We start from the raw sequence: 12,916 nt of genomic DNA, 5'->3' as shown, positions 1-12,916 counted from the left end.
TCATTTTCATTTTTCCAGCAGTTTCAAGATAAGACAATAAAAGAAATGAAATGTTTATATTGAATACGACACATCTTGTATGAATGTAATATCAGGGGGTTCGAAGCGTGATTTCAACCTGTCTAACGATTCCCGAGAGAAAAAGAGAAATTTTTCGAGTTTGTGCTTATTTAAAATGCGAAAAGATTACTAGACATGTTTTGTCACAAACCCTTCAAGTTTTAATCCCCAAAAAATACACATCCGGGGAAAGTTTGTAACTTTCGGTCAATTTACACATGTGTACAAGACCTTTGTACATATATACAAATTCTTTGTACACCCGTAAAGTAAGTTTCCACTTACACAAATGTACAAAATATTTCTACATGGGTATAAAAGAATATTTTACATTTGTACAATGAATGTTTATTTTACATAAACACAAAAGAATTGTGAATGTGTAAAATTCTTATCCACATATGTACAATTAGTGAATAAATATCGAAATAGCTGGCCATGTATTTTGTCATTCAAAAAATACACACCGGTTTTTTAATGTCCTAAAATTGCTTACGTTTATTATTGTTTCAGTTTCATTAATTTCTTTATTTTCCTAATCCTACGGCTTGGAATTACAAGAAAGTATATTAAATATTAATATATCAACACTGTTACCAGTTCAATAGGAAAACAGTCAGCTGGACAGTGACAGAGTTCCATCATCTGGTGACAAAAGGCGCCCCCTGGCGGTGTCACAGTGAATGTCCCAGCTAAGCAGCATGGGACAATAACTACCACTGGCTGCAGGCAAGTTACTGAGTTAAAAAGGTAAGAACTCATTGATCACGTCATTGCCTCTTGTCGCAACTAGGGTTTATGTTTACTGCTTTCTGTCGGTTGTGTTCCAGTGGAAGTGATATTGTTTTCCGTGGTATAGTAGCGAAATTTGGCGGTGTCGTCGGCAGCTTACAAAATGTCGTCCCGGCAGGCCATTCTGCCTAGCTACTGGTTGATAGTGACGCTTTTATGCTGACCGCTATTTGCAGTTTGTTCAACTCCTGAATGACCGATCAGCTGTCAGTGGGCAAAGCATCAAAGTACTTTAACTTCTGTGGGACTAGAACACTTTGTTGATGTGGAGTAGTGTACTTCTGATAAAATAACAAACACATTTCAACTTTTAAGCCCCCCCCCCCCCCCCCACCACCCACCCACCTCCTCTCATCGCGCACCTTAAGTTATTGGAAGTTCTGCAACATGCTTTACTCTTGGCATCATGAAGACATTTGGATCAGTGGGCCACATTAAAACCAGATACGTATTGAGAGATGTATTTTGACACATTGTTTACTAGAACATATTTATAAAGATAGGAAATGAAACGTTTGGCCAAGTTTGATTTGCTGTAAAATAGTAATTTCCTAATATACAATGTATTGTAAGGACAATATATTGTCTGTTGGCTTGACCTTTGTAATATTTAAAATTGAACACTACAGTGAATAAACATGGAAAATTGTGTACATTTGTTGTCCTAATCAAGCTTTTTTTTTGAAAAATGTTGAACTATATTGTTATATAAATGTTTATAATAAGTTAACTGTACACATGCAAAGGTAACTTGTCCTGTTGTAAGGCACACATACATGTACATGTGAGGCACTAGGGTAGAACATCAAAATCCATTCTGTTCCCAACAAGAAAGTGCTCCACAGTGTGTGCAGGACTAAAGTGTGTGTCACTGTGTGTAGTATACTATGCTGGTTGGTACGCCCTTTGGTTTGAACTGGCTACAAAAACAAACATACTACTATTTAACCTTATACTACATGTACATACCATGGCTTACTTTCATTCTATAGCTTTTCAAAGTTCTGTGTTATCAGTCTCTAACAAGGGTGTGCATATGTGTGTATCTTACCTCATTTAACATCCCTTTCTGACATTGAGATGTCGTGGAAGGTTTACACTTATCTTCAGTCTTTAAACATAATAAACAGGTGACAAGTCGTTTGATTGTAGGGATTCATATCTAGACTGTTCATTGTACATAATGGGATCTAAGCTGTAAAATGTTCCACAGGACTATTTATGGACAAGTTTTGGGAGGTGTGTGTGTGCACATGTGAAAGAAACATGTCTTAAGAAACATAAACTTGTATATAACTACTGTAGAAATAAAATATAGCACATACAATGTACATTTGCACCAAATTGACATGTTTTCAAAGAAGTCATAAAGAATTACTTTTTGCGAACAGCCAAATTTGTTTTTTTGTATGTTTATTTGCAAAAGAGTCCAATGTGTCTGCAGCTCAGACATGTCAGAGTGGATAATAATTCAGAGTGCAATGTTTGTATGCGCGGACTTCCACTGAATGATGTATGTAGATTCAGTCTTAGTTTACTGTATACAAAGTCATTTGTGTGAGTTACTTGAAGTGTTGATAAAGTTTGTCCAGGACAGATTGTCACATTGTGGCATGCAGCAATTCTTTATACAGACATCAGGTATGCCAAGCATAGAAAGCACTAAAATTCACCACAACTTGTTGGTTTCACTGAATTTCAAGATGGAATATACATGTACAGTGTCTTTGACTTTGAATTAAATTTGAATTGTTTACATGTAGTTGGTGTGTAGTGTTTGTCATCAATGTACATGTATCTTCTTGTAACCATAATACACTGTATGTATGGCTGAGGTTTTTTTGATATTTAGCCAAAAGTAATTCTGTAGGTACACATCACATTCCATCACCTGTCATGTTTTACTAAAAGTATGCAGAGAGTTAACAGTCAGTGGAAATACATGTCTCTGAAAACACAGTTGTGTAAAAATAATGCCCAGGGTTCTCATTTAGAATTAAGGAAGTAGGTCTGAGCTCAAAAGTAGGCGACTGAATTGAAAGTAATTATGTCACAATTACTATTGATTTAAATTGTAAGAATATTCAAAGTAGGCGGCTACGGGGACAGCAGTAGACAGCTGCCTGCAGCCTGCTACTTGCCCTCTTTGAACATCCTGAATGTCACTTAACAGACGTTAAGTTCAGTTGTTCTTCAGATGTTTTGGTTTGAATATGTCATTACTGTGTGTATAAATGTATATGGTTTTGAATGGCTCCTTGTAGGTGTTATAACAGAACATGAGCAACTTGTAAGCTGTGTTTGATGAAATGGATATTTGCTTATCTGAGTTATCTTATAAAAATCAGTTTGTACAATTGTGCTTGTAGAGAGGAAGATGTTTGAGTTGCCCTAGGCAGTACTGGTAATCATTGATGTTAACAGAGCGGTTGTAGTTGTCATGCCTTTGAACGCAGTAGGCATGTCTAACTGCTGCATCTTGATAAACAACACCTCTAACTGTAAACATTGAAGCTTGAAATTAGTCTGTCATGTTTCCGCATGTATGTTTAGCTCTCATTCACACACTTCCAGCCTCCCCCACATCGCCCCCTCCCCCTTCTGCTAGTGGATTAGTGGTGCAATAATAATGTTTACAAAGTAATCAGTTAATATTCTTAAAATGGAATTACTCATTGGGAAGAAAACAAATCTCTGAAATTTGTTTCCAAAACTTTTGCGATTGGACCAAGATTTATCTGAGGCTGTTAATGCTTGATTTTATAAGCTCTCAGGGGGAAGACCTCGCCCCTTATCCCTATGTAAAGTTCTGCTAGCCTTATTTACCAGAGCATACAGAGGAATCAGTGGGGCATTTAGTCACTTAGTCACCAGTAGCCCGTGAAGATTTGTAGAAAGGGGCAGAGGTACATGTATGAATTGATTTGATTTGATCATATCATTCAGTGCCCTTGTTAGGATCATATTATAATGTGTGATATATCTGCTTAGCCATAAGTCTGGATTACCGTAATAGGTCTAATCACCTGCTCGGATAAGTAGGCCACTTTGGAAAATACTTCTAATGTGAAGGGAAACAATATGTGCATACTTGTTCACATACATACAATCTATCTTTTTGTCAGCCTAAATGCTTATTTATTGAAAAGTTCATGCAGATTTTTTGTTGGTAATAACCCAAAAGAAAAATAAACAAATTTTAGTAAAGTATACCTAAAGCCAGATTTTTATGTAGTTATCTGTGAATGTTTTAACGTTGTTTACATGTCTGTTTTGAGCACTCATTTTCAGTAATTACAAGTATAGAAAGGGAGCATTAATTGACAGACCAGATGCACAAGATTTTATAAAAAGCTAAATGGTACATTTACATGAACATGCACATGTGCATGAATTCAAGTGTCCTGTTTTCCTAACAGCGTTAATGGTGCTATAATATATTTCTTTGACTCCTGCCCCTCATAAATCCCCCCCTTTCTTTATCTGTCAAGGATTTTTTTCACGACACAGCTGGTGTGATGTGCCCAGGTAGGATATTCTTAGTCATAGAGCACATGTTCCTACAGGTAACTGGTTTGATTAGTCATGCTCCAGTACACATTGGCCAGGTGAAGTTCTGGTCATTAGGCTGAGGTGTGGAACACGTAATGTTAGCAAATACAGTCACTCTGCTTACAATCTGTGCAGGTACCTCAGGTAAACCCTATGTGGTACTAACTGGGAGGTATTGGAAAATATGTGTATACATGCACCTTGACTGGAGTGTCATTTTCTAACTTTTGCCCATAGGGAACTATATGGTAAGTACACAGATGTGCATGTACATCTATAAAATAAGTCCACAGCTTTGAAAAGAAACTGAAACTAAAATGGATGGCAACCTAAATTTCTTAATTCTTACAACTTTCTTTAACAATTTTTTACTCTAGAGTATGGGCTTGGATATGAATGCTATGTTCATTTTGTACATGTATGAGTGGAGACATTTAATTTTCACTTTTGTTTCGCTGATTAAACACAAGGGAACTTTTAACATGTACTCTACAACTTGCTCATGTATGTAAAGTTCATTCTTTACATACATGTAAAGTTTGTGTTACATCTACATCTGTATGTATGTAATGTTGGTCATTGTGGAAGAATGTTGATGATTTGACAGTTTGAACTTAAGTCAAGAAACACTGGCTCTTGATTGTGTTTGGTTCTCCCTTCCCACTTCGCAACAAGAACGAAACAATTCATGTTTCGGGCCCCTGAATTGTGAGGTCATTTCATATACATCCAGTGGTCATGAATATAGCGCTGATTATGAAATTTGGGTGGACAGATCTTTCACTGGCAAAATGTCATTTCTGGTCTCGCTGCAGGGTTTTAGCTTCATAATAACTCACATGTTTTGAGATTGTTTTGTCTGCTATGACTGCTTAGTGCTGGTAATGTACACGTAGCCAAATCAAAGTTACGTGGATGATGTGTTTATTGACACATACTTGTGTATTTCTTTGTTAACATTGTGGCATGCAACATTTGGCAGTAAGCTGACCACTTAGCACTGTAAGCTGGCATTAGTACTGTCCAGGGTGTTGGCATAAAGTACATAAAGTAGGCATTTAGCACTGTAAGCTGATATCAGTACTGTCCAGGGTGTTGACATAAAGCACATAAAGTAGGCATTTAGCACTGTAAGCTGATATCAGTACTGTCCAGGGTGTTGGCATAAAGCACATAAAGTAGGCACAGCACTGTAAGCTGATATCAGTACTGTCCAGGGTGTTGGCATAAAGTACATAAAGTAGGCATTTAGCACTGTAAGCTGACATCAGTACTGTCCAGGGTGTTGGCATAAAGTACATAAAGTAGGCACTTAGCACTGTAAGCTGATATCAGTACTGTCCAGGGTGTTGGCATAAAGCACATAAAGTAGGCACTTAGCACTGTAAGCTGATATCAGTGCTGTCCAGGGTGTTGGCATAAAGCACATAAAGTAGGCACTTAGCACTGTAAGCTGACATCAGTACTGTCCAGGGTGTTGGCATAAAGCACATAAAGTAGGCACTTAGCACTGTAAGCTGACATCAGTACTGTCCAGGGTGTTGGCATAAAGCACATAAAGTAGGCACTTAGCACTGTAAGCTGATATCAGTACTGTCCAGGGTGTTGGCATAAAGCACACAAAGTAGGCACTTAGCACTGTAAGCTGATATCAGTACTGTCCAGGGTGTTGGCATAAAGCACATAAAGTAGGCACTTAGCACTGTAAGCTGATGTCAGTACTGTCCAGGGTGTTGGCATAAAGTACATAAAGTAGGCATTTAGCACTGTAAGCTGATATCAGTACTGTCCAGGGTGTTGGCATAAAGCACATAAAGTAGGCACTTAGCACTGTAAGCTGACATCAGTACTGTCCAGGGTGTTGGCATAAAGTACATAAAGTAGGCATTTAGCACTGTAAGCTGACATCAGTACTGTCCAGGGTGTTGGCATAAAGCACATAAAGTAGGCACGTAGCACTGTAAGCTGACATCAGTACTGTCCAGGGTGTTGGCATAAAGTACATAAAGTAGGCATTTAGCACTGTAAGCTGACATCAGTACTGTCCAGGGTGTTGGCATAAAGCACATAAAGTAGGCACTTAGCACTGTAAGCTGACATCAGTACTGTCCAGGGTGTTGGCATAAAGCAAATAAAGTAGGCACTTAGCACTGTAAGCTGATATCAGTACTGTCCAGGGTGTTGGCATAAAGCACATAAAGTAGGCACTTAGCACTGTAAGCTGATATCAGTACTGTCCAGGGTGTTGGCATAAAGCACATAAAGTATGAACCGCATGTACATACACACAGTTAGACTTTGATCCTTGAATATGGTTATCATTTTCATTTGTCTTATAAATAATCATGTCCCAAGTGTTCCTACATGTAAAATTATGACTTCAATTATAGACAGTGTAACTTTTGTTTTACAAGTAATATATGCAATAATCCAATATGCCTGCAAGTATGTTCAGAATAATAGGTTGCCATTGAACTCTGAACAGTAAGTCTACATTTAAACATTTTTTTACGTGCTTGTTATTTCAGAATAGTGGCCACTGTGTATTAAATGTTCTGTGCATTTATTTGATTGGTGTTTTACGCTGAACTCAAGAACATACTACAATATAAACCTTTATCCTAAACTAGCATGATTCTTAAATAAAGTTACATTAACAGTATTATATAGCCCAGTTGCAGTCAGGGGATCTAGTGGTAATATAGGTATGCTGACCACAGAAGTCTGCCAGACAAAGCATCATACATGTACCTGAACATGGTGGTACGCTTTTAATTTGCACATTCCAGCACGTCAGACAAGTAACATGATTAAGATCCATACACATGTATGTGGTAAAAGTGATTTTCAGGTACATGTTTCGGAGTTGGAAAATTGTTGGCTTATGTATAAGTACCACCAATGTACAAATTAATGTATTGAATTTAACATGTGTTAACTGGAACACAGTTTCTGCGATTTTACATGTAAAAATATAAATGTTAAAGTGTTCAAGTTTGTGCCCTTTCTCTATGATAAGTTATTTAAATCAAATTTTTCTTTTTTTCTAAGGAAAATACAGTTAACACACACATCTGTTTATCAATGCAATATTAGCAGATTTTCAATGAAACTGTCAGTAGTGCAGGAAGTGGGTCTTTACCAATGAAGGAGCATTCCAGCATCCAATCATAACATCTGTACATATAGCACAGCACATAATATATCTTTAATGATTGATTCTAACTTTAATATTGTCATATCAATTACAGATAAGACTATCATAAAAAAATTGTTTAGAAAAATTTATGATCGGTAGGTAGGAAAATTTTTTATTGTGGCCACTTAAAGAAATTCCATCCCAGCAAACTTAAGAGTAGGGCCCTTTTTTGGAAGATCTGTCGGGTGACTTTTAACATTCATGTTTTTAATGATGGCCTAAATGCATCAAAGATATGCACAGACAAATATGCAAAAGAGGACATGGGTCTTGTTTGTTCACACAGATTTATTTACATAAATGAAAGAAGACTGGGTTTGATTCTAACAAAAATCTTTGTTCTATAAAGACAAAAGATGAAGGATTGTTTTAAATTTTCTAACATTTAAGAGCCAGAGAAAGTTCTTCACATTATCCGCAGTCACCTCCATGATCAGGGTCTCTTTAAAGATCCCTCAGCTGCAGAATGGCGTGTGGCACAGGATTCCTGGATTAGAGCAATGTTTGCTCCAAGCCAGATGACACTAGACCTTGACTGGCATGCCAGGAGGCAATTCCTTGTCATGAACACTGGACACAGGGGTCCTTTGTTCTCTAACTCCCTCACAGATTTGGACAAAAATCATGAGCACTGAAGCTGACATTCCTGAACCTGCCCCAAGGTGTGCACAGATCTGAGCTCTTCTCTACTGGTAACCTATGTTCTCTGCATAGCCTTCTTTTATAAAAGTTCATGTGTCCATTTTTACATGAATCGCTTTTCTACGTGTGAAGTCTTACTGAATGCAACTCTATAATTGGATGTGACTTCAGAAGAGCAGTTGCAAAGCTTTGTGAAAGTTCCACCCAAGATCTTTGATTTTGTTGATGAACCAGTAGACTTGATATACATATGCACATGTATTTTACAAATCCAGTGGTTTGATCAGGTAAGACAAATGGAGAAGAGTTCTTTTGAAGACTTTCATAAATTTGTATGCATGCATACATGTACTCTGTCCATGATATTTGACATGAATATGTTTGTGTTGCTCATGATATTCATGAGCATGTATGTACATGAAGCAATGTGGAGTTGATAATAACTGTTCCTTATGTTCAAACATTCCTATGTTTCATCTGATGGCATGAATTGCATGTATTTTGAAATTTCTGCATGTTAAAGTACATGGTTTACTTGGCACACTTAGGAAAATTATGATTTCTTCACAGATACATAGATTTTTCCATCAAGAATCAAGTTACCCGAAAATTAAATTACATACATTTCCCTGGGCATTGTACCTAGATTATTTTTATGTACCCTGTACATATATCTGCACATTTTTGTACAATGCATGTAAATTCTACTTGTGAGCATAATGGTGAATGAATTTGGACAAGCCACACATGAGAGGGAGAGGTGTTCAAGGTGTGTTGACAGAGGCAAGCCTTCTCCTGGACTCCCCATCCTCATTACACACAGAGCTGTAAATGTAATGCCTAGACTAACGCCTCAGCTGATGACCAAGAATGTGGGGTAGTTCCCACGATTTTACTTACACTTTACATCAGTGGTTGACCACTGGTCAGGGTAATCCACAGAGACTGGCAGCACCACTGCTATGAACACATCAGTGCCAGTACTGCTGGTGGCCTCCTGACACATGCTGAAGCCTACTTATGATTTACAACCTACTAAAGTGTTGCCACAGCTATGGTAATGAAAATCCCAGAGTTGGTGATAATGATACAAAATAGCAGATATTTCTGTTTTATCTATCTAAGAAAGATAGATCATGATGTAGTTTCAGCTATACTTGTATACAGTGGTTTTATTCTTAAAAATGAAGGAGAGACTAAATGCAAGGAGATGTGTCATAAATAATACAAATGCTATGCATTACCCCTAATGAGATTGTCAGTAAGTTAATTGGTGATGGGCTGGACCCAACATCACTTTTGCAAGCAACTGCTACATCATTTCAGCTCATTCAGTCAAACCAGGAAACAGCTCACAAACTGTGCAACTGAAGGAAAAAAGGAAAAAACTGGAGCAGTGTAATGGGCTATTGTCATGAAGATTTTGTGTTGTATACAAAAACTCAGTAGTTTCCTTGACCATGTAGGAAATGATTGCTTTACTGATTTTTGGTAGCTGCTTTCCATATACAGCTGGACTATGTACATTTCTGAACAGTTTTCCATATTAAACATAATCACAATCACAATGTAACTTTGTACATGTTCATGAATTATTGGTTTCTTTAAAGTTGACACATTTTTTTGTACAAAGTTACGATGTAGATGTATTTACAAATGAACATTTCTTGCCAATAGTGGTAAAGGCCAACATTCCTGATGAGTACATGGACTGTGCCCTTCTGTGTTTTTTTTCGGGAATTATGCTTTTTTACAGAACATTGGCAGCACATGTAGTGAATGTGCATTAAGGGTGTTAGGGTAGGGTTATGTCTGCTTTCCTGCTCACTCAGTGGCTGCCGCCTTCAGCCTGTGAAACTTTATCCTCTCTGCTGCAGCAGCAGCCTATTACTTATGGTGAATTGAGATGAAGGTGTGCCCAGTGCTATCACAAACATGTACAGTGTATGTGTATATTTAGAGTGGTGCAGGCATTAGGGTGCCAGGCACACTGAGGGGGTATACAGCTATACAGTCATGCATCATGGCAGAATGCTGAATGCTCATGTCTTCACCGTGTTTTCTGACGATGGAAAACCGATCATCCTTAGTATGCTGACTGCTCTCTAAGCAGATTTCTTTAGGGCAGTTGTTAGTTTACAGGAGAAACCTGTATGGTTGCCCACTGTTGTTGATTTGAAGGTTGAGTACCTGTGTTAGCAGAGATACATATGCCCATCTCTGCAGGCTGAAAAGTTAAATGGAGATGAAATTCCTGTAAAGGAATGAGTAACTGTTTGTAAGTGATACTGAATCAGAACTCCTGGACAAACTTTTTGTAGAACAGTTGGTGGTGGACAACATTACTTTAAACCATTATCCGTGAACAGAGAAGTATTCAAGATGTTGTTGGACAAAGTAGAGCTCTGTCTGTGAGCAAAGTGGTGTTAAACTAGTACCGGTATTGGATATGTTTACAGCAGTGTGGAGTTACTGCTTTGTGACAAAGTGGTGTGGAACCAGTCTGGTTGTACAATCTGGTGTGCAGATATTATTGTTGGCCAAAGTTGTGTGAAGACATTGTTGGACAGAGTGGTGCAGAACCATTATTGTTACATAAACTGATCGGAAACCATTATTGTTGGAGATCTGGTGTAGAGCCATTATTCCGGACTGTGTTATGGTGAACTTTTTATGAGCAAACAGTATGTTACTTAGTGAAGCTCTGCTGGTGGACAGCTAAGCACTGCACAGACATACACATTATAAACAGTGTGAACTGGTTTGAAGAAAATCACTCTAAATGTACATGCAGTTTGAGTGTATTTTAGTACAGTGCTGTTTTTAAGCGATTACCATGGGGGTAGGTAGGGGCTTCCCCACAGGCTCTAATAGCCAGGATGTTTGGTATATTTGTAGACTGTCACCCGTGGGTAAAGTTGATGAATTACGTGAAGTTGACCCCTGCAACTGGACAACGCCCTGCCCCAACCCAGGGCGGGCTGGGGTACACTGCTCTTGTTGTCACACTCACTGCCAGTCACACAGCTGTGGACCAGGAGGCTTAGCAAAGTGCCAGACTAAGATGGAGGACAGTGACCAGTCTGATCCCACCCTCCTAACAGACATGACCCCAGAAGGTCAAGATATCAAGGACTCTTCAGCAAGACAACCTATCTCCTCAGGTAAGTCAGCTGTCAACATGCGTCAACACATTCAGGTGAGATTTACTTGCGTCTAAAATCCTTGCTTTTTTACTAAATTTTTGTTAATTTACAATATGTAATGTATCTTGTGCTCTAATGTAATTGGCAAAGTGCAGGAAAACAAAAAAAAATTATAGATACTCTTTTTCAAGTATGTTTATAATCATTTCCAAAGATCACTACTCAAATGTTGCACCTCATTCAGCTTTAATTTATAACACAGAGTGTCAGGTGATAATGTGTCATGAAAGGCCATGAATAAATCATGAATGCGGACATAAGCGAGGAATATCACATGTACATATACGTCAGCATGGACTGTTTGGCTGCATCAGTTCATTGCTCAGTCAGTGTTCTGCTTCGTCTGATGCTGATGAAATCAACTCATGCAAATCATTGTCCTATCAGTTGTTTGGGTATAAAAAATTCCAGAAAGGATGCAGAATGATACAAACCCGGTGTAGAAGGCTTATCTACATGTAAGCTGATAAAGAAAAGCTTGCTGCGAATCAGTAAAATCATTTTCAAAATAATGGTTTTGTTGTAGTCTTCAAATAATTAATGTTAATTTCATCTGTGACAAAGTTGTTCATTTTGCCTGATTTGAGAGTTCTATTGATCTTAGAAAGATGTTTAAAGGTAGGCTGATATCCTATGAGAAAAAAGTAAGTTTCATTGCCAGTATTTTTGTGAGATTTACTTGCATCTAAAATCCTTGCTTTTTTTACTAAAGTTTTGCCAATATTTAATGTATCTTGTACTCTAATATAATAGTCATGTACCTGTAAGTTTTAGTTTCTTTTAAATATGTACATGTACTTTGGGCTATATGTACAAGTGTAGATTTTTACACATTTGTTACACCTGAATATTTGACTGTACATGTACCCATATGTTAGCCAGTACATGTACCCATATGTGAGCCAGTATTTGTACCCATATGTCAGCCAGTATTTGTACCCATATGTGAGCCAGTATTTGTACCCATATGTGAGCCAGTATTTGTACCCATATGTGAGCCAGTATTTGTACCCATATGTGAGCCAGTATTTGTACCCATATGTGAGCCAGTACATGTACCCATATGTGAGCCAGTACATGTACCCATATGTTAGCCAGTAGATGTACCTGTACGGTAGCCAGTACATGTACCCATATGTTAGCCAGTACATGTACCCATATGTTAGCCAGTACACGTACACATATGTTAGCCAGTACATGTACCCATATGTTAGCCAGTACATGTACCCATATGTGAGCCAGTATTTGTACCCATATGTGAGCCAATATTTGTACCCATATGTGAGCCAGTATTTGTACCCATATGTGAGCCAGTATTTGTACCCATATGTGAGCCAGTATTTGTACCCATATGTGAGCCAGTACATGTACCCATGTGTTAGCCAGTAGATGTATCTGTACAGTAGCCAATACATGTACCCATATGTTAGCCAGTACATGTACCCATATGTTAGCCAGTACACGT

General features: G+C 38.0%; 1 protein-coding gene across 1 annotated transcript in view; it reads left to right on the top strand.

Annotated features, from left to right (window-relative positions):
- Nucleotides 1–770: 770 nt before the first annotated feature.
- LOC135467989 (uncharacterized) overlaps nucleotides 771–12,916 on the top strand; it is a 38,240-nt gene continuing 26,094 nt past the window's right edge. Inside the window, exons 1-2 of the mRNA XM_064745965.1 lie at nucleotides 771–810; nucleotides 11,144–11,409. Of these exons, the coding sequence (XP_064602035.1) occupies nucleotides 11,310–11,409 (100 nt within the window). The 5' untranslated portion in view covers nucleotides 771–810; nucleotides 11,144–11,309. The remainder of the gene's footprint in view (nucleotides 811–11,143; nucleotides 11,410–12,916) is intronic.

The sequence above is a fragment of the Liolophura sinensis genome, chromosome 6 (assembly GCF_032854445.1).
Source record: "Liolophura sinensis isolate JHLJ2023 chromosome 6, CUHK_Ljap_v2, whole genome shotgun sequence".
Lineage (NCBI taxonomy): Eukaryota > Metazoa > Mollusca > Polyplacophora > Chitonida > Chitonidae > Liolophura > Liolophura sinensis.
Note: the sequence above shows the minus strand (reverse complement) of the source record. Positions and strands in the feature narration are given on the sequence as shown.